At 45.4% G+C, this 22306-nt stretch overlaps 2 protein-coding genes across 3 annotated transcripts in view; one reads left to right on the forward strand and one right to left on the reverse strand.

Moving 5' to 3' along the window:
• The window catches only part of apba2b (amyloid beta (A4) precursor protein-binding, family A, member 2b), a 53672-nt gene extending 48981 nt beyond the window's left edge, over positions 1 to 4691 (reverse strand). The window contains exon 1 of one of the 2 annotated variants that reach the window (XM_052042472.1): positions 4549 to 4691. The gene's annotated coding sequence lies outside the window, so the exon portion shown is untranslated. The remainder of the gene's footprint in view (positions 1 to 4548) is intronic. The other variant, XM_052042470.1, reaches the window with a different exon arrangement.
• On the forward strand, positions 4659 to 21748 carry mphosph10 (M-phase phosphoprotein 10 (U3 small nucleolar ribonucleoprotein)). Its single transcript, XM_052042478.1, has 11 exons — positions 4659 to 4836; positions 9097 to 9721; positions 11393 to 11532; positions 12768 to 12927; positions 14172 to 14313; positions 16592 to 16659; positions 17744 to 17881; positions 18445 to 18555; positions 19519 to 19626; positions 20049 to 20279; positions 20989 to 21748. Exons 1-11 carry the CDS (start codon positions 4769 to 4771, stop codon positions 21139 to 21141), a joined length of 1944 nt encoding a protein of 647 aa, XP_051898438.1. The 5' UTR covers positions 4659 to 4768; the 3' UTR covers positions 21142 to 21748.
• The last annotated feature ends 558 nt before the right edge of the window (positions 21749 to 22306 follow it).

The raw sequence follows: 22306 nt of genomic DNA on the forward strand, positions 1-22306 counted from the left end.
AAAACAAGAGGACATGGCTTTAAGGTAATGGGTGGGAAGTTCAAGGGAGAAGTCAGAGAGTGGTTGGTGCATGGAATGCGCTTCCTGGGGTGGTGGTGGAAACTGATACGTTGGTCAAGTTCAAGAGATTTTTAGATAAGCATATGGAGGAATTTAAGATAGAGGGATATGTGGGAGGAAGGGGTTAGATAGTCTTAGGTGTGGTTTGAAGGGCGGCACAACATGGTGGGCCGAAGGGCCTATATTGTACTGTATTGTTCTATGGTTCTAAGTGGTACCTGGGGAAAGAGTAGGGCTCCTCAAGGACCAAAGAGGAAATCTGTGTGGAACCAAGGGATGTGGATGGGGTCCTAAGTGAATACTTCTCATAGATATTCACCAGGGAAAAGGACGTGGCAGATGGAGAGTTAGGGAAGGGGTACTGATATTCTGGAACATCTTTGTATCAGAAGGGAGGACATGTTGACACACATCCTGATGGAATCTATTCCAGGATCCTATGGGAAGCAAAGGAGGAGATTGCTGGGGCCCTGATGAAGATTTCTGCATCTTCATTAGCCTCAGGTGATGTACCAGAAGACTAGAGGAGAGCAAACGTTGTTCCTTTATTCAAAAAGGGCAGTAGGGATTAGCCAGAAAACTATAGGCCAGTGAGCCTCAAATAAGTAGTAGGGAAATTATTCAAAAAAATTCTAAGGATAGGATTTATGTTCACTGCAAAGGCCGGGGTTGATTAGGGGGAGTCAGCATGGTTTTGCGGAGGGGAAATATGAGTTTTTTGAGGAGGTAACCAATAAAACTGATGAAGGCAGGATGGTAGATTTGGTATATGTGGATTCTAGCAAGGCTTTTGACAAGGTCCTACATGGTAGGCTGATCCATGTTAAATCACATGGGATCTGAGGTGCGTTGGCAAACTGGATCCAAAGTTGGCCTGGTGGTAGGAGGCAGAGGGTGGTGCTGGATGGTTGTTTTTCTGACTGGAAGTTTGCAACTAGTGCTGTACTGCAGGGATCAGTGCTAGGATCTTTGTTGTTTGTCATATGTACATAAATGATTTGGATGAGGATGTAGGTAGTCTGATTAGTAAGTTTACTGATGACACAAAAATTGGTGAAGCTGTAGATAGCAAAGAAGGTTGTCTAAGGATACAGTGGGATCAGCTGGAAAGTTGGATGGAGTGGTAGTCGATGGAATTTAATCCAGGCAAGTGTGAGGGACATCAAAAATTGGCATCAAGAAACTCAGGAGCATTAAAGTACAGAGTGACATAGTTCCCTAAAAATAGCGACACAGGCGGCTAGGGCAGTGAAGAAGGCATTTGGTATGCTTGCCTTCATAGGCTGAGGTACCGAGAATAAGGGTTGGGACTTTGTGTTGCAGTTGTGCAAAACATTGATCAGAAACACTTGAAGTATTGTGTACTGTCCTGATCGCCACACTACAGGAAGGATTTGGTAGCAACAGAGAGAGTGCAGAAGAGATTCCCCAGGCTGTTGCCTGAAATGAAGGGCTTAAATTACAAGGAGAGATTGGGTAGCCTGGAATATTTTGGAGCATAGGAGGCTGATCTTATGGAGGTTTGTAAGATTATAACATATACAGTAAATGGATGGGCACTAAGGAATGTTGATGAGCAGATAGACCTAGGGGCCCAAGTCCATAGTTCATTGAAAATGGCAACACAGGTCAGTAGGGTGGTGAAGATGGCATGTGGCATACTTATCTTCATAGGTCAGGGCATAAAATATAGGAATTGGGATGTTATATTGCAACTTTACAAAACACTGGTCCAGCCACACTTGGGGTATCATGTGCGCAGTTCTGGTTGCAACACTATAGAAATGATGAAATTGTGCTAGAGAGAGTGAAGAGGAGATTCAGCAGGATGTTGCCTGGATTGGAGGACTTTAGTCATGGGGAGAGATTGGATAGGCTGGGCTTGTTTTCTCTGGAGTAAAGGAGATTGATGATAGAAGTAATATAAAATTACGAGATTCATAGAAAGGGTAGACAAATCTCCTTCCCATGGTAGTGGTATCAAGAACAAAGAGCATAGGTTTAAGGTGAGAGGAAAAAGTTTTAAAGGGGATCTGAGGAGTAAGTTTTTTCACTCAGAGAGCAGTTGATATCTGGAACTCGTTGCCAGAGGTGGTGGTGGATTCAGATATAATCACTGTGTTTAGAAGGCATTTAGATACTTAAATAGGCAAGGCATAGAAGGATATAGTCCTAATGCAGGCAAATGGGATTAGTTTAGATACTAAAAAGGTCAGTATGGACGAAGGGCCCATTCTGTTCCCTGCTGTATGACTGTGATGCTCTGCAGTCTCTGCTCTTAGAGAGAACTGCATATTATGGGGCAAGTGTGTGGGTTGAAGGTGCTGCAAAGCTACCTTCTGAATCTCAGTATCTGACACACTCATAGTTAAAGCTTCTTGACCCTCTTGACTGACCAGTTCTACAGTACTTAATCTAAAGGGTATGACCACCTCCTGTAATAAAGTATCCAGGTAACCCTCCCCACTTCACTCCAGTTCCTCAGCTCTGAGCAGAGGTTCCTCAAGCTTAATACACTGATGTGGTTGCCATGATTCCCAATCCATTGCATCAACTCCTGTATACCACAGGTGCCACACATCACCTGCCCTGCCAGGCTTCCCTTAGGATATTTGTTTAGTTGAATCAATTGACTTAATTCTGATACTTCACTCTTATCTCACTAAAGTCTCTTATTCATCAAAGTACACACTCTGTTCACTGCCCTCGGAGGACTCTTGTACTAAAACGTCTGCATTTAAGGAGATAGTAACTGAACTAAAATTTTAATGATCAGAGAAGAACCAACTTGGATTTGTGAAGGATGGGTCATGTTTGGCAAACCTCATGGAATATCTTGAAGAGAATGACTGCACTGGCAGGGCAACATATGTGTGGATGGTCCTTAAATGTAGTTCCACAAGGCGAAGGATAAAGTTCGTCACATTAGCTAAAGGTGACAGACTCAGTACAATGGGTAGATGTTAAAAGTGGGATCCCACAAGTATCCCTGTTGAAGCCTTATTTCTAAATCCATAGTTGACAAAGTGGGGGTTGCAAACTTGGGTGGTTTGTGGGATATTAAAAAAATAGATCAGGCAAGGGGCAGTGGTGTGGAGCCTGAAGAATGTAGAAGATTTTGGAAAGCATCACCCTGCAGTTCAGAGAATTGCATTTCCTGCCCCTACCCTACTTACTCTGAACCTGCCCACACTAGTGATATATAAAATATACAAAACATACATATCATTTTCTTATGCCATTGTCTTTTATGGTTTAACCAAAGTGATTTGATTGCATCTATGGCTAAATTTATAGTCAGTTATTTATCATTGCTGGTCTATACGGGCAATCCATTTGTTTAAAGTGGCTAGCCTGAAAAATGATTAAAAACCACTGATTGAGATGATTGGATAGAAAGCCACATATTCAAGTTTGCCAAGAAGGCCCCAATTGCATTAAGGATATTGGTAGGTCATGTGGATGGACAAAACTGTAGCAAATATATTTCAATGCAAGCAACACCTTGGGCCTAAAAGAAAACTTTCTAAATTTTGTGAAGCTAAACCAGAACAAGTGGAAAGTGATTTTAGATCTAGATACAAGTATCATTAAAATTTCATGGACAGGTATCAAAAAATCTAGCCTACATATAGAGCAGACTAGAACACAATGCTTCAGAGGCTATGCTACAGCAATATAAAACCATGCTTAGACAACATTTGGAGCAACATGTTCAGATCAGGAAACACACTTTAGAAAAGTATATATTGGCCTTGGAAGGAATGCAGCTTAGATACCAGAATGATACCTGGACTCCTTGAATTACATGACGAGGAGACACTACACAAATTGGTGTTGTATTCCAATATGGTAATGAAATAAAGAACTCAGATAGGTTTTGGGAACTGGAATTCATCACAATGAATACACGCATATGTGCGTATGACAATAAACTTGACTTTGAGAGTTGAAGCAAATAGCAGAGATGCCTTTAAAGAGAAGTAATGGGTACATAGTGCTTAATAAAATAGGGTGACAGTAACACTTTGTGGAGCAGTTACACTTGCATAAGCCATTTGGGGTAAATGATCTGATTAGTAAATTCAGTGGAAATGTTCAATTTTCATTTGATCTGCAGGGGTATGCCCAATTCATTCAGTAATTTCTAAACTGCTTTCTCCAACCTCATTGAACCTCTCAGCTTGGTATCACTTCCAAATATATCCAATCTTCATTGGATTCCGACACTGCTGTAAATGGAAAAAAAAATCAGAGTTAGAACCACGTAAATTTATTGCACAGAAGGAGGCCAATCAGCCCATTGTGTCCGGACTGAAGGGCGATCCGGCGGATGCTCCTGCCTGGGTCTCCGTCCAGCCGAGGGTTAAAGCTGCTCAGGGTGGGGACCTGTGGCGTCCCTCCCTGTACACATGGTGACCACCTGCCCCACACTCCGTCACCTTTCACACACAACAAGCACCGTGTGTCAGCCTCACCACAACCTACCTGCTCTAGTCTGAGGGCAGCTCTTCAACAGCTGGACCGAAGGGCCAGCTCAGGTTAACTAAGGGACAGGGCCGGGCCCTCGGCCGCACCTCTCCGGACACCCGCACTCGTTCAAACGGCGGGAAACCGGTCGGAGATTTTAGCCGCGAGCACCAGTGGCCGGAACTTTGTGCTGCCGTTCTTGTGTTCCGGGGACCCCTGTCGCTGTGACCCCGGGAAGATGGCGGCGTTGGGAGGCTGCGTGCAGCGGCTGGTGAGCGCGGTGGAGCGGCCTGAACTGTTGCTGAGGTAACGGGGGGAGATGGGGTGGTTGGGGGGGATAGGATCGGGGAGATGGGCTGGTTGGGGGGGATGGGATCGGGGAGATGGGCTGGTTGGGGGGGATGGGATCGGGGAGATGGGCTGGTTGGGGGGGATGGGATCGGGGAGGTGGGCTGGTTGGGGGGGATGGGATCGGGGGGAGATGGGCTGGTTGGGGGGATGGGATCGGGGAGATGGGCTGGTTGGGGGGGATGGGATCGGGGGGAGATGGGGTTTGGGGGGGATGGGATCAGGGAGATGGGCTGGTTGGGGGGGATGGGATCGGGGGGAGATGGGGTGGTTGGGGGGGATGGGATCGGGGGAGATGGGCTGGTTGGGGGGATGGGATCGGGGAGATGGGCTGGTTGGGGGGGATGGGATCGGGGAGATGGGCTGGTTGGGGGGGATGGGATCGGGGAGATGGGCTGGTTGGGGGGATGGGATCGGGGAGATGGGCTGGTTGGGGGGGATGGGATCGGGGAGATGGGCTGGTTGGGGGGGATGGGATCGGGGAGATGGGCTGGTTGGGGGGGGATGGGATCGGGGAGATGGGCTGGTTGGGGGGGATGGGATCGGGGGGAGATGGGGTGGTTGGGGGGGATGGGATCGGGGGAGATGGGCTGGTTGGGGGGGATGGGATCGGGGAGATGGGCTGGTTGGGGGGGATGGGATCGGGGAGATGGGCTGGTTGGGGGGGATGGGATCGGGGATGGGCTGGTTGGGGGGGATGGGATCGGGAGATGGGCTGGTTGGAGGGGATGGGATCGGGGGAGATGGGCTGGTTGGGGGGATGGGATCGGGGAGATGGGGTGGTTGGGGGGGATGGGATCGGGGAGATGGGTGGTTGGGGGGATGGGATCGGGGAGATGGGGTGGTTGGGGGGGATGGGATCGGGGAGATGGGGTGGTTGGGGGGGATGGGATCGGGGAGATGGGCTGGTTGGGGGGGATGGGATCGGGGAGATGGGCTGGTTGGGGGGGATGGGATCGGGGAGATGGGCTGGTTGGGGGGGATGGGATCGGGGGGAGAGGGGGTGGTTGGGGGGATGGGATCGGGGAGATGGGGTGGGTGGGGGGGGATGGGATCGGGGAGATGGGCTGGTTGGGGGGGATGGGATCGGGAGATGGGCTGGTTGGGGGGGATGGGATCGGGGGAGATGGGCTGGTTGGGGGGGATGGGATCGGGGAGATGGGCTGGTTGGGGGGGATGGGATCGGGAGATGGGCTGGTTGGGGGGGGATGGGATCGGGGAGATGGGCTGGTTGGGGGGGATGGGATCGGGGAGATGGGCTGGTTGGGGAGGATGAGATCCGGGAGATGGGCTGGTTGGGGGGTTGGGATCGGGGGAGATGGGCTGGTTGGGGGGGATGGGATCGGGGGAGATGGGGTGGTTGGGGGGGATGGGATCGGGGGAGATGGGCTGGTTGGGGGGATGGGATCGGGGAGGGGCTGGTTGGGGGGATGGGATCGGGGGGGATGGGATGGGGGAGATGGGCTGGTTGGGGGGGATGGGGCGGCGGTGGTGGTGGTTGGGGGGGTGTGGGGGGTGGTGGTGGTTGGGGGGGTGTGGGGGGTGTGTGGTGGTGGTTGGGGGGTGTGGGGGGTGGTGGTGGTTGGGTGGGTGTGGGGTGGTGGTGGTTGGGGTGTGGGGTGGTGGTTGGGGGGTGTGGAGTGGTGGTGGTTGGGGGGGTGGGGTGGTGGTGGTGGTTGGGGGGGTTTGGGGTGGTGGTGCTTGAGGGGGTTTGGGGGTGGTGGTGGTTGAGGGGGTTTGGGTTGGTGGTGGTGGTTGGGGGGTTTGGGGTCGTGGTGGTGGTTGGGGGGTTTGGAGTGGTGGTTGGGGGGTTTGGGGTGGTGGTGGGGGAGGGTTTGGGGGGTGGTGGTGGTGTGGGGGGGGTTTGGGGTGGTGGTGGGTTGGGGGGTTTGGGGTGGTGGTGGGGTTGGGGGGTGTGGGGGTGGTGGTGGTGGTTGGGGGGTTTGTGGTGGTGGTGGTTGGGGGGGTTTGGGTTGGTGGTGGTGGTTGAGGGGGTTTGGGTTGGTGGTGGTGGTTGAGGGGGTTTGGGTTGGTGGTGGTTGGGGGGTTTGGGGTCGTGGTGGTGGTTGGGGGGTTTGGAGTGGTGGTTGGGGGGTTTGGAGTGGTGGTTGGGGGGGTTTGGGGTGGTGGTGGTTGGGGGGGTTTGGGGTGGTGGTGGTTGGGAGGGTTTGGGGTGGTGGTGGTGGTTGGGGGGTTGGGGTGGTGGTGGTTGGGGGGGTTTGGGTGGTGGTGGTTGGGGGGGTGTGGGGTGGTGGTGGGTTGGGGGGTTTGTGGTGGTGGTGGTTGGGGGGGGTTTGGGGTGGTGGTGGTTCGGGGGGTGTGTGGGGCGGTGGTTGGTGGGGGGGGGGATTTAGGATGGAAACTGAAACACTGCAATGTGGGGAGGATCGAGATCATGGCCTCTGAAATACTTTACTGCACCACTCCCATGTCCCTTGATTCTTTTAATCCCTACAAATCTATCCATCTCTGTCTTGAATACTCTCAATTTTCATTCCCCGTTTGGCTGTGAATGCCAAAGATTCACCACTCTCTGAATAGCTGACTCCTTATTTTGAGACACTGACTCCTGGTTGTAGCACTTCAGCCAAGGAAACATAACCCTGCATCTACTCTGTTAAGTTCCGTTTTCAACATTTCATTGTGATCTCCTCTCATTTACACTGATACTTGGAATAGGTAGTTTGTTGCATGAGGAAAGGTGCACAAACACAACTTGTATCAGTTGGAGTTTAGAAGAATGAAAGGTGACTTGATTAAAATATAAGGTCCTGAGGGGTCTTGACCAGGTGGGAAGATGGGGAGGGGATATTTCTTCTTGTGGAAGAATGTGCAGAGGAATGCAGATTATTGACGGAGGTGTAGGAGTGAAAGGTTCCTGGGTTAGGCGGGATTGTAAAATTGAAGTTCCTGTCACATCAGCCATGATCTTGTTGAGTGACGGAGCAGGCTAGGTGGGCCAAGAGGTCTGAGTAGATATCTACTCCTAACCCTTGTGTTCATAATTTTCTAAATTTGAAAGTGAAGGTCTAGTTTACTTAATCCCCCCTCTTATTGACAATCCCAGGAATCAATCTGGTGAACCATTATTGCAGTACTTCTGTTAAAAGTATCCCTCCTTGGGTAGGGAGATCAGACCTGCACACTATATTCCATGTGTGGTCTCATCAGCGCACTGTATAAGCAAGGCAGTGCTCTGGTACTAAAATTCTTTTCCACTAAAGACCCAAAGTTGTTCATTTTCATTATTATTTGCTGAACTGCATGCTAAATTTAGGTTATTTGTATACAAAGACACACTGATCATCAATTTTCATGGCAATTATACCCTATGTATGCCTGTGGGAACAATAAATAACTTGATTTGAACACCTTTCTATCTATCACCATTTATACAAAAAAACTCTGCCTTTCCAATACCAAAGTGGATAATCTCATAATTTTCCACATAATATTCCATCTGCAATGACTTGCCCATTTACTTGGCATCTCTATATCCTCCTGAAGCCTCTCTGCATCCTTTTCACAGCTCTCACAATGCATATTGTCACTTAGTATCATCAGCAAATTTGAGTATATTACATTTGATTCCAGCATCCAGATCATTAATATAGATTGCAAGCAACTATGAAAATACTCGGGTATCAGTTGGGGGATGGTGTGGTGGTGATGTGCTAGGGTGGTAAGGAGTGAGGTACTGAGATGGTGTGGCTGAAGTAGTGGGTACAGGGAGATGCGCCCAAGATAACAGGTAGGGTGGGGGCAGATCGTGGGGTGTGGGTGCCGAGGCACCAGATTGTGTGTTTGGGAATTGGGTGGGTGGGGCAGTAGTTGAGGGAATTTGTGGCCAAGGTACCAGCGTGTGGGGGTTGGCTGAACTACTTGGGGGAGCAATGGGGGTGGGGTATGATTGGGATTCAAGACTGGGGAAGGTCATTGGATCTCTAAGGGAAAGGTGAATTATTGAGAGGGAAGGGGGATGGTGATCCATCTTTGACTGGGATTGGGCTACAATTGCAGGATTTCACAATCCTGTTAGAATCTCATGAATTTGTCAGTCTAAACTGTGTTACACTGACCACAAGCGCACCATCTGGTGTGTGCCTGAAACAAAAAGTGTTAACACCTGAGAAATCATGAATGGAATCTGTAATATATGGATCCTGACTGTTAATAGTGAGAAACTGTGATTAACACTATCTTCTCTTTGACTCCCAGTGTACAGGACAGGTTGGCGTCAGAGTTCACTGCTCTCACTAAGGAGCTGTATGACTTCCAGAAGACACAGGAGGCAGATGGGGCTGCTGGAAGCCCATTAAAAGAGTTGGTTGTGGAACATTTTGATGAAGAACAGATCTGGCAGGAGATTGAATTGCAGAACCGTTCGGTCCTAAACTATTTCAAAGGGGCAGTGGCTTTCCTACGTCATGACAGTCTCAGCAGACTGAATAGTACGGAAGAGGCAGAGATTGATTCTCCTGCAGAAGAGTTTGAAATGGAAGATGATTATGAACCAGAGGAGAGCAGTGATGAGGAGAAAGAGTTAAAAAAGCAGAAAGTCAGTGGAAAAAAAGATCATTCTGAAAAGCTTAGTGATGAGGACTCTGACATCAACTTCAACATTGATGAGCTGGTGAAAAGGACTAAGTTGCAGAAGAAAAGCCCCAAACTCCCAAGCTCTGAGCTGGATGATAAGTTTTTCAAACTTTCAGAAATGGAAGCTTTTTTAGAGAAAGCGGAAAAAGAAGAAGCAAATTTGGAGAATTATGATGATGAAATCAATTATTTTGAAGATATACCCTCTGAGGATGAAGAAATTATGAAAACAAAGATTAAGAAAAAGGTAACGATCTTCTGACAGTCTACACCCTGCTCTCTGTTAGAGCTGATCTTTGCGATGTGATGCTTTTGTTGGCACTCAGTGAATCTTATTTTTTGGCTGTTCTTTGGCTGTGAGTTTTTTCATTAAGTACTAACCTGAGTCCCTGATTCCATGGGTAGAATGGCTTCCAGATACCACTGAATGTATGTCTTTGGTCTCTGGTGCAGCTTGGCTTGTGTGTCAGGAGGGGTGTGTCAAAAGAGGTATCTGCTTGGTTTCCTTGCACCTATTTCCTGCATTCCCTTTGAGTGCCCCTTAAAATATTGAGGCAGTGATTGCCAGTTGTTTGGACGTGGTCTTTGCCTCCTCTCCATACATTCGCTCATGGTGAGCAATGCTAGTTGATACTTTTTTCCTTTCAACCCCAGGGTCGCTGGTAAATTCAGCACCCTGGATAGTTTCCTGACTGTGATTTGCCCAGCTCAAAACAGAATAGGGATTTGGGCTTCTGAAATGCAGCTTCGGCCCACACTAGTTCCTGCGTTTACCCACTGACCCCTATGGAAGAGTTGGTAAGTGGAATATTACAAGCTCATCCTGTGTGAAGGTACTCTTTTTGCCCTTGTGCTTTTCTTCCAGTCTGTCCATCTTCATTCATTTGCACCAAAGGCACATTTCAGAATCAGATTTATTATCACTCTTTTGACGTGAAATTTGTTGTTTTGTGACGGCAGTACAGTGCAAACATAAAATTGCTATAAATTACAAAATAGTACAAAAAATTTCTGTAATTTATAGCAATATTTTATTGTATATTAGTAAAGAAGCTGAAATCTGGGATACATTCCCTGGAGGCCAGGAATCGGAGTTCATACTGCTATGTCAGTGAATCCAATAACAGAGGCCGTTTTGGGATAACCCTTCCATGGGGATCAGTGGATGCTCGAGCTGTGATTTGCGCAGTGGAATCGCTCACTTGTGCTCCAGTACTTTCCATTCTAGCAAAGTCTTACATTTGCAAGTGACTGACTGACCTGCTGGGTGAAGTGGAGTGATCTGTAGGGGTCTACCAGATGGCTGCACAGTGATGTCTGGAGAGGAACTATAGATTACATAGTATCCATGCTCCCACCATATTCCAGGGAGATTTGGACAGGTCAGATTTTCCCCAGTAGATGATGTTTGGAAAAGAGTGAATTCGACTGGTTAAAGTACAATAGAACTCTTGTGGAGTTCTGAAGCCTTTCCTGCTAGGACGTGCATGGGCTCTGGATTTGGTCAAGTTGGAAATGTCCTTCTGGAGAGACAGTGGTGAACAGGAACTCTGCCACTGTTTCTGAATAGTTATATTTCAGAGACCACTTGGAGAAGGGAGGTCAGGAAGAAAAGGCACCATGTTTCATATTAAATATTTGCTTTGTAATACAGAAAAGTATCCCTTCAATAAATATCATTGGTATGGATTGTAGAGCCATGGTGGGAAAAGATGCTGTTAGACAGTTGAACTCCTATAGTCCAATGTGCCTTTAAGCTTAGCCTTGGGTTGGACATTCTATTTCATTGACAGCAGACTCTACTGAAGTGAGCTGGCAATACTGTGACAATGTATTGCACGTTGTCTGATGTAAATTGCGAATAGGGAGCTCTGTAATAATGCTTTTACATATTTGAATTTTGTTTGTTGTTGGTCAGACTAAGAGTTCCAGGAACCTACAGTACAAAGACTACTTTGACCCAATTGAGTCAAGTGAAGAACCTGCAATAGAAGATGGCAAAGCAGCAAAATGGAAACTAAAGCTGAAAGAATTTGGGGACGACCAGAATCTGGATGAGTACGTTTCCAAGTTACTTTCTCCATTTCTTCTCCCACTCCATAAGACAGACACCTCCAGTCAATATTCCTTTGATACCTCATCCATATGATATAGGAGCAGAATTAGGCCATTTGGCCCATCAAGTCTGCTCTGCCATTCAATCATAGCTGATTTTTTTTTCAACCCCATTGTCCCACTTTTTCCCTGTAACCCTTAACCCCCTTACCAATCAAAAACCTATCAGTCTCTGCCTTAAATACATCCAGTGATTTGGCCTCCACAGCCTTCTGTGGCAATGAATTCCTCAGATTCACCACCTGGCTGAAGAAATTCCTTCTCATCTCAATTTTAAAGAGACTTCCCTTTATTCTGAGGCTGTGTCCTTGGATCCTAGACTCCTACTGATGGGAACATCCTCTCAACGTCCACTCTATCCGGGTCTTTCAGTATGTAGTAGGTTTCAATGAGATACCCCCTCATCCTTCTGAGCTCCACCAAGTAAGGGCCCAGAGACAATAAATGCTCCTCATATGTTAAGCCTTTCATTCTTGGGATCATTCTTGTGAACATCTTCTGGATCCTCTCCAGGGCCAGCACATCCTTCCTTAGATATGAGGCCCAAAATTGCTCACAATATTTCCCTGTGATAAAGCTAACAACCCAAGTGACCTTTTCTCGTGTATCTATGCTGCTTTTGAATGATATATACCTGCATCTGTGCACCTCTTTTCATGTGCAGTTCAGCTCAAACCATTCTCAAGCTGAGATCAGTGATCAGGAAGGTGGCTGCCTGAGGTAAAAGGACCAGGTCCTCAGAGCCTGCGACGTTAGGGTGAAAAAAATGCTGGTAATACTCTGCTGACCAGGCAGCATTTGAGGAGAGGGAAACAGACCTAAAATATGAACTCTATTTTTCCCTTCACAGGTGCCATCTGACCTGCTGAATATTTCCAGTTTCTTCTGTTCTTATTTCAAATTTCCAACATCTTCAGTATTTTGCTTTTTGTTTCTTGTGCCATTGGAGTCTAGCAGGAGGTGTTGAAAGAAGTTATAAGCTGCGCTGTTGCTGCACAGGTCAGTTTCACATTGCCTGCCATGTGTTCTCTAGGAATCTGAATTGAAGCAACATGCTGGATTGGAAGGAACTTCGGCAGTTGGATCTGAAAAGAGATGATCAATGTACCCTATTACAAAAAAGGATATAGATTCCATTTTGCTGTGTTGTATTAATTTGAGTTTCTTCTGTGACTCAGAGACCGGAAGGAGATGAGGAGTGGCAGAGTGGCCAAGGGGGCTTATAAGAAAGTTAGCTTTGATCTATCCGATGACAATGAGGAAGCTGACCTGGCCAGTGTGATAGAAGAGAAGAATCTGGAAGAGGAAAAATCAAACTTTGAAAAACGCCAAGAAAAGGTAATTACTAGAATTCCAACATATGGGCACATAGCTTGACATCAATTAAGCTTGTAATCAAATTGTGCAAAACTGTTCACTCAAATGTTGAAAAATAAGGATGTTAAGCTCTTAGTGGATACTTGGGGGGGGCAGGGATGAGGAGGGTGTAGTGACTAAAAGTTAGGTCAAAGAGATGAGTTTCATGGAAGTAGGTTTGGGAAAGAGGTTCAGGGACGAATTTCAGCCCTTGGAGCCTTGGCAGCTGACAGAGCTGGAGAAAATCTAATGGAGGAGACACCAGATACTGGAGTCAGAAGAACAAGCTATTTGTAGTTTTGGGATGTCAGACAGAAGGTTGCAGAGCTGGAGAGAGAATCAGCTGTGCAGGCATTTAAATTGGATGTGGAGTATTTTACATTTTGAGGGCAGTAGCAAGGAGATGGGTGGGATTCAGGTGAGGAAGAAGGCATAGAACAGTTAGGAGGCATAGAACGATGAAAAATCTATTTTTGTTATTACAGGTTAAAGATTGAAGGACAGAAACAGGTTAAAGATTGAAGGACAGAAACAGGCTGCTCATTGTGATGAAGGGGAGATGCAGGTCAGAATAGGGGCATTAGTTTTACTCGGGGTTGAGGCAGTAAAATATACTACTGGAGTTATACTAGACCTTCCCTATCCATGAACCTGTACAAACATCTTTTAGACATTGTAATTGTACCCGCCTCTACAGCTTCCTCTGGCAGCTTGTTCCACGTACCCACCACCCTCTGTGTGGAAAAGTTTCCCCTCAGGTCCCTTTTAAATCTTTCCTCTCTCACCTTAAATCTGTGTTCTCTAGTTTTATACTCCCCTACCCTGGGGAAAGACTATGATCATCCACCTATCTATGTGCCTCATGATTTTATGTACTTCCATAAGGTCACCCCTCCACCTCCTACACTCCAGGGAAAAATGCCCCAGTACAAGGAGTGCTCTAGTCCCAGTAACGTCCTCATGAATCTTTTCTGTATCCTTTCCAGCTTAATGACATCCTTCTTATAGCTGGGCGAGCAAAACTGCACACAATACTCCAAATGTGGTCTCACCAATGATTTGTACTGTTGCAACACGATCTCAGTTGTGACATGGGATTAGGATCCAGCTTGTATGGAGAGTAAGCACCAACATGGGTTTAACTGGACTGGAACAGCCATAGTCAAGTCTATGCTTTCTGTGTAATTCAATTGGTAACCTGTAGTGTGTTTTTATTTCCCCTATAGTTGAGAGCACAGATCCAGCAGCTAGAGAAATCTGCCCTGGAGCAGAAACCATGGCAACTCCTGGGAGAAGTCACAGCTCAGAAAAGGCCTGAGAACAGCTTGCTGGAAGAGGACCTTCTGTTTGATCATACAGTTAGGAAGGGTGAGTTCTACTCTGCATAATCATAGAACATAGCTCAGCACAGGAACAGGCTCTTGGGTCCACAACGTCTGTGCTGATCATGGCAATCTAACTAATCGCATCTGCCTTCACAAGGTCTGTATCCTTATAGTTCCTGCCTGTTTATATGCCTGTCCAAATGCCTCTTAAACAATACTATCATATCTGCTTCAGTTGTAAATAACTCGAGCACACCAACTGTTAACAGCGAAATCCTTCTTTTATTACCTTGCTAGCAAAGGAGCAGTTAAGGGAAAGCACCATGGTCTCAACCAAAAACTGATTCAATCCCCTTTCTTACAATTCCTTTTTATATAGTTTTTATTCTTGTTCAGTGTCTTTCCACGACTTATGCTAGGTCATATAGAGGTCAGTTGCAGACAGGCAAAGAAAATGACATAAAACAGACTCAACCCTAACTGTACAAGGCTTAATTCATTCAAGCAATTATAGGTGGTTGGTGAATTTGGTCGTGCTATAGCAAGGATGTGTGCAGCTAATCATTAACCCTTTTGCAGCCATGTTGTTCATATTCTTCCACACAAACTCCACACTTCTACCACCTCCTTTGGCAGCTTGTTCCAGGAACCTACCACTCTCAGTGTAATAAAAAAAATTACCTCGTAAATCTCCTTTAAACTTTCCCCCCTCTCACCTTAAAGCTATTCCCTCTAGTATTTGGTATTTCCATCCCGGGAAAAAGACTCTGTCCATCTACCCTATGCCTCCCATAATTTTGTAAACTTCAGTCGGGTCTCCACTAAGCCTCCAGTGCTCTAGAGAAAACTATCCAAGTCTGTCCAACCTCTCGTTATAGTTAATACTCTCAAATCCAGGCAACATCCTAATGAACCTTCTCTGCACCCTCTCCAAAGACCACATCCTTCCTGTAATGCAGTGGCTAAAACTGCACACAATACTCCAAATGTGGCCTAACCAATGCAACATGACTTCCCAACTTTTATACTCGACAACCTGACCGAAAAAAGCAAGTGTGCCATATGCTGCCTTTACCACTCTATCTACTTGTGTTGCCACTTTCAGTGAGCTATGGACTTGCACCCTGGGATTCCTCTGTACCTCAGTGCTCCTAAGGGCCCTACCATTTCCTCTTGTATTTGTCCTCCCAATGTGCAACACCTCACACTTGTCCAGATTAAGCTCCATCTGCCTTTTCTCTGCCCACATTTCCAACTAGTTTACATCCTACTGAATCCTTTGACAACCTTTCACAACTCTGCCAAATTACGTGTCATCTGCAAAATTGCTAATCAGCCCACCTACATTTTCATCCAAATCATTTATGTATAAATCACAAACAACAGAGGTCCCAGCACTGATGTCTGTGGAGCACCACTGATCACAGACCTCCAGTCAGGAAAAACTCCCCTCCACCACTACCCTCTGTCTTCTATGGCCATGCCAATTTTGAATCCGATCTACCAAATCTCCCTGCATCCCTTGTGCCTTAATCTTCTGGATCAGCCTACCATAAGGGACCTTGTCAAAAGCTTTACTAAAGTCCATGTATACAACATCCACTGCCTTGCCCTCATCAATCATCTTCATTACTTCCTCAAATAAACTCAATCAAGTTTGAAAGACGTGACCTCCTCCATGCAAAGCTTTGCTGACTATCCCTAATAAGTCCATGCTTTTCCAGATGTGAGTACATTCTATCCCTAAGAATCTTCTCCTACTACTTCTGCAAGGCTCACCAGCCCATAATTTCCTGGTTTGTCTCTATTGCCTTTATTAAACAGAGGAACACATCTCCAATTCTCTGGGACCTCGCCTGTGGCTAAAGAGAACACAAAGATCTCCGTCAAGGCCTCAGGCCAAGGAATTCTTCTCTCACCTCTCTCAATAACCTGGGGATAGATCCCATCAGGCCCTGGGGGCTTATCCACCTTAATGTTCTTCAGAGCCCCAGTACCACCACCTCCTTGATATCAATGTGCCCTAGGATATCAGCATACCCCTCCCTGATCTCGCTATCCTTCACGCCCTTTTCCTTGGTGAATACTGATACAAAGTACTCATTTAGTACCCTGCCATTTCCTCTGGTTCCAGACAGAAATTCCTTCCTTTGTCCTTGAGTGGTCCTACCCTCTTCCACTGAGGAAATAGCGGCAAAGTGTTTACTCATTCTGATGGCAGCAAATCCTGGGAATGTCTGGGTGCATGGGACAATGAATTTGACAGGGAAGCAGCAAATTATGTTATTTTATACTGAGTCTGTGCCAATGTCTGTTCCCAGCACCTGTCATTACTGAGGAAACAACACTTCAACTGGAGGATGTCATTATCCAGAGGATTAAGGACCAGGTCAGTTTATGATTTTGCTGTTAAGCCTGAACCAGTTTGTCTGATGTAGATTACTAGGATTTGTTGGTGGACTGGGCTCAAGAGATATCCTCCTCCATCTCCATCTCCTCCTCCTCCATCTCCATAAAACAGTTTGAAGGAGAGTGATTCATTCTAGAGCTGTTTTTGAAAAGCAGACTGTGAATTGAACCTTGGTCCACTAGCTGCAGTACCCATACTGAGCTGTGGGACCAAGGAAGTCAAGGCCTCAAGTTGTTTGGATTTGCAATTTTGGCTTGGGGTTGTGGGAGCAGAATGGAATAAATTGAGTGGTGGGGTGTGTGGGAGGCGCAGCCCAACACTGTCCTCCCGATTAATCAGAGGTGCAGGTCTTGCCCACTTGTTCATTGTTCCTAACTTCTAGTACCTGGTGTATAGTAAAACTGACTGATATGGATAAAATAGCTTGAATGATCCTGCCAGAATTTTTCACTGATATACAAGAACTGAGAAGACAAATTGGGAATGGTGGTCTTTGCGCTGTCCAAGATGATAATCGGATAAACAAGGGAGCTGGAGAAAGATTGCACACTTGCTAGAGAGTGAATGTGTGGATACAGGTGACCATCAGCATTTAGAACGTGACCAGCTATGAATGACAAAGAAAATGGGACTGCAAAAAATGGGGTCTCCATGGAAAACTGACTCTGGTGATGAGGGTTGAAATTATCCATAAACAATAAAATATTAAGATTTAAGATTTCTTTATTAGTCACATGTACATTGAAACGCACAGTGAAATGCATCTTTATGCATAGAATGTTCTGGGGCCAGCCCACAAGTGTCGCCACGCTTCCGGTGCCCACAACTTCCTAACCCGTACGTCTTTGGAATGTGGGAGGAAACCAGAGGAAACCCACGCAGACAGGGGAGAACGTACAACCTCCTTACAGACAATTTACTCAAAGATACCCTGGATGTCTGTGGCACTGATGGAACCTGTGGAGTCTAGGGTTCTTTACCTTCTGTTTTGTAGACTTCAGCAGTTGATGGTTGATTATGAATCAAGTGCTGATGGCTAAGTGACATGTGCTCTGTGTCACAGGCCTGGGATGATGTCTTACGCAAGGAGAAACCAAAAGAAGAGACTTTTGAGTACAAAAAAAGACTCACCTTGGACCATGAGAAAAGTAAACTGAGTCTGGCTGAGGTCTATGAGCAGGAATATCAAAAGCAAACTGAGGTAAGAAACTGCTCATCAAAGCAAGCTTCTCATCTTAGACTCGTTTAGTATGGATTATATTCAGTGGAAAGACCATGGCTAGTTTTGGTGATCTGGGATACGTAAAGAAAATCAGATCTGGATTCTGTTCATTGCCAATCATTCTTTGGTGGAATAGATGGACAACACTAAGTGATTGGCTTTGAACAGAGAAAATGATTTGCAAGTGAAACAGTGTCCCAGGGAGAGTTAGCAATTTTGGGGAGCTGTACCCCAGGGAGAGTCAACACCTTTGGGAACTGTACCCAGGGAGAGTCGGCACTTTCAGTTTTAAGATATTATTGGCTAAAATTTAGAAAAGAGAAACAGAATGGAGGTGAAAATGTATTACTTTATTAACAGTGATTTAGTTTTGCTAAGGATTAAATTAAAATGGGTGAAGAAGAGGTTGGTCTAGAGGTAGAATATGGATCTTGGCCTTGCTGTATAGGTATGGTGTGCAGCTGTTTAATGGCACTGATCCTGTATCAGTGAAGTGACACTTAAGCTTTTATTTAAATTCTCTTAAATTCTCATTACTGCAGCAAAAATCTGAAGTGGAGGAAAACCAGCAGTACACAGAGATCCAGAAAATGATGGATTCTCTTTTCCTCAAATTGGATGCTCTCTCCAACTTCCACTTCACCCCCAAACCGGTGAGTAAAGAAATAATGTAACACCAAAGAATGTCTGGAGGATGTGTTAGAGGCACAGCTCCACTGCGATTGACAGCATTATAACATGTTAATTCTCTCCTGGGCCTGATACAGTCACAGTGACCCAGCTGATTCCTGCTTAGTTGCACTGACATTATGTAATGGGACACAACCATCTCTTGGGTGTTCTGACAAATATGCTTTATGTGCCTTATGCTGGCTGCTGGAGTGATAGAGATTTCAAAGTTTCTATACTCTTTCCAGTCTGGTTTAGATCACTGCCTTCAGCAGTGAACAGCATTGTGCTTCAGTGCTCCTGGAAATCAATTCCTGTCCCTACTATGCATTGCTGTATTATATGTGGACATGTATGGGCAAGTTGTATTTTGCTATAATGCTCCTGTGGTTGGATATTTCAGAATGCAAGTTAACACACGAAGTGTGGTCACTTGGGTAAGCTCTAATGTAGCCAATACCTGTGTGAGTGAAGAGAGTTTGTTTTTTCAGTAAGTTAGAAGAGAGATTTCAGACTGAGCTGATAAAATCTTCATTTTTGTTGGAATGGAATTGTGTTTCAGATGGGTGCTGTAGAAATTCACTGATTCCAGCACCTAAACCCTACATTTCAAATCCTTGGTGTATACTTTGACTTTATTTTTCCGTAGATGATTGTACCACCTCTTTGTGATCCTACAGACACTGCCCCATTCCTGCAGTTCACAGCATCTTGACCTTCTGATCCTTGTACCATGAGCAACTTAATCACTTACAGAAACCAAGAATGGGTCTTTGTGAACACCTCATGCACTATATACTGAGAATGTGAATGTGAATACTGCCATATTGTGACATATTGTAAGATAGAATACTAGTCTGAGCCTGCCCATGTGTTGAGGGGGGTTGGTAGTCATAAACTCTGTCATCCTGGAGCATGCTTTTAACAGTACTTGTTTGTTTTACCAGCCTGTGCCTGAGCTGAAGGTAGTCTCCAACTTGCCATCCATCAACATGGAGGAGGTAGCACCAGTGAATGTCAGTGATGCCACTTTGTTGGCACCGGAAGAAATCAAGGTAAGAGATTAAATGAAAGACAGTGCAAGGACAAATGGTTAATAGGATAAGCTCTTCCTGGGGTGACACTAAGCTCTGCAGTACCCTCATCCGCTGAGCTGGTGCAGGGCTGGCTGCATCAGCCTCTGGCCATTGATTAATGTGAGCTCAATGAGTGACCCATACTCAGACCCTGCCTTTGAGTTCAGTGGCTCCATGCTGGAAAGTGATTCAGTGCATATTGGGTGAGATTGGGATTGAGCTCGGCTTTGAAGCGTCTTGTGTTTGAGGTTCGTGCTTTGATTTACTCTGCTGCCTCTGCAAGGCTCTACTGGGGAAAGGGCAACTGACCAGGCTGGTTCATACGAACACCGGTGAGGAGTGCAATGATGAGAGTGAGACCTGTGTGGTGCCTGAGCTATGCTGACTGCTGATAATTACAGGAGAAGGGCCGAGCTGGAGTTCTGCAGGGAGAAAATGAAAAGACGCCAACAGACAAAAAGCGGGAAAGGAGGAGGAAGAAGAAGCTGAAACGTCTGCGAATACGGGCAAAAGAAGTGCGTCAGAAAGGCCTGGAAAAGCAGAATGTGAAGTTGAGCAATAAACAAGAGAAGGAAATGAATTCTCAGAAAGCAAAGAAACTAGCTCAGCAGGGAAAGGTGATGCTGCTGAAGGTGGGTGCAGACACACAGTGATTAACTTCAGGGAAGTGCGGTATAATCGGACTCGTTAGTGTACCTTGTGCTGATTGAAGAAAGGAAGTGAAATTCATTTTGCAGTGTTTTCTTTCCTTTGTGTAATTGTTCCCCTGTGGCAGTAAATTACCATGAACCCCAGAGTAAGAATCAATTGAATTAACTCTCTGCAAATTTTCATTTGTCCAGTCCAGCTAGTTCCATGGTCTAATACATTGTAATTTCAAACAACCCCTCTCTTGGCTTCATTTAACTTTGCATCAAAGGTTAAAAATAAATTTCCCTTACCAGAAAATATTGGGAATAAATACAACGTTTATCAGTATCTGAGAGAAAAGATGGTTAATATTATGATGAGGTCCTTCAATAGCTGAAATGTGAACTGTTGTTGTGTCTCCACCATTTGTTATACTATATAGTTGCTGGATCAGTTTACTTGCCTAATTAGTTTGTACCTCTTTGTATTACCTGCTTGTACTCCCATTCAATCTCCCTCTTAACTTTGCATGCATTCCTGACTCCTGAACCATTGGCACGCTGATAGCAATTTACTTCATTACAGTAAATCCTAGCACTGTCTAGCATTGTGTGGTACAATCTGTGTTCCCCATTGTAATTCACCACAAGGATGTAAAAGCAGCCTCTATTTTAAAAAAGACTAATAACAGTTTTTTTTTATTACAAAAAGGATGAAGGTAAAGACAAAAATCTGCATTCATCAAAGGCCTTCTTCTCCCATCTACAAGATCAAGTGAAAGTTGAACTCAGTGGAGTCAAAATTGGAGCCAAGAAGAAGAAGGAGAAGCACGGGAAACTTTCAGCAAACAAGTTGAAACTTTAATACAGACTCCTTCATATGATCTACATGGTGACAATCCCACTTCTGTACTCACTGTTATGGAACATTGTATTCCAAAACCTATTCTTATTCAAAACTGGCTGCTTCCTAAAAAAGTACTATTTTCTGTTTATCGTGGAGAGCTACTTGTTGGCCCCCTGGGTCCGTGAAAGATGTTTACCAGGCATAGACACAATGGAAAATCTGAACTAAAAAAACAAATACTGAGCATGTTGGACAGCTTCTGTGCAGTGAATCAGAGGTATTTCAAGTTGTTGACCTTTCAGCAGAACTAAAAGATGTTGGAGATGCAATGAAATGGGGAGGAAAGAACAAAAACATGGTCTAGGATGAGGTGGAAAGCAAATAGAAATGGAACATCTACTAAACTTGGCGGTACACACCAATGTGACACAAAGAAGTTTTGTTTTCTGTATTGGATTGTAGCTTCCTGGTTACCACACAAATGTGGTAGCAATTTCTGCAGAGTGTGCACATCTTGGACTGATTGTGTAAATTGATGAATGGAAACCTGTCCAACAGATCATGTGTTTGGAACTGTTTGCTTGGCTAACTGCATTTAAATACACATTCATTTTGTCCAGCCACAGCATCTTTATATTGGATAACCCATCAGTATGTGTAAATGCCACTCGGAATGCTGAAATTCAGAGAGATATCTTTTAAAGTTTATCTTTTAGTATCATTGAGAGAATTTGAAGTTGTATCTCACCTACTAACAATCAAGATTTATTAATCAGAATGTCGTACCACTTTTTCCTTTTGAAATAGAAACAGAACCAGGCCATTAGGCTTCTCAAGCCTGACCTTCACTGAATAAGATAATGGCTGATGTTCTACCTCAGTGCCACTTTCCTACACTGTCCTGATTCCCTTGATTTCTTTAATATATAAAAATTTATCATTCTGTCTTGAATATAGTTGTGACAGAGCATATAGATCCCCTTGGGTAGTGAATTTCAAAGATTCACTAACCTCTGCACCAAGAAATTTCTTCTCATCTTTGTAATGAATGACCATCACCTTATTTGGAGACCCTGACCACTGGTTCTAGAAATTCCAACCTGGGGAAACATCATCTCCACATGTACCCTGTCAAATCACATAAAAGTTTTTTAAGTTTCAGTTGGATCATCTCTCACTCTTG

Source organism: Pristis pectinata, chromosome 32 (genome assembly GCF_009764475.1).
Source record: "Pristis pectinata isolate sPriPec2 chromosome 32, sPriPec2.1.pri, whole genome shotgun sequence".
Lineage (NCBI taxonomy): Eukaryota > Metazoa > Chordata > Chondrichthyes > Rhinopristiformes > Pristidae > Pristis > Pristis pectinata.

What these genes read in the sequence shown, in the direction of transcription:
- mphosph10 (XM_052042478.1), top strand. Translation starts at nt 4,769, where the DNA reads ATGGCGGCGTTGGGAGGCTGCGTGCAGCGGCTGGTGAGCGCGGTGGAG. An exon ending in AAACAAAGATTAAGAAAAAG is followed by an intron (nt 9,722 to 11,392) that starts GTAACGATCTTC and finishes GTTGTTGGTCAG; the next exon opens with ACTAAGAGTTCCAGGAACCT. An exon ending in AATATCAAAAGCAAACTGAG is followed by an intron (nt 17,882 to 18,444) that starts GTAAGAAACTGC and finishes TCATTACTGCAG; the next exon opens with CAAAAATCTGAAGTGGAGGA.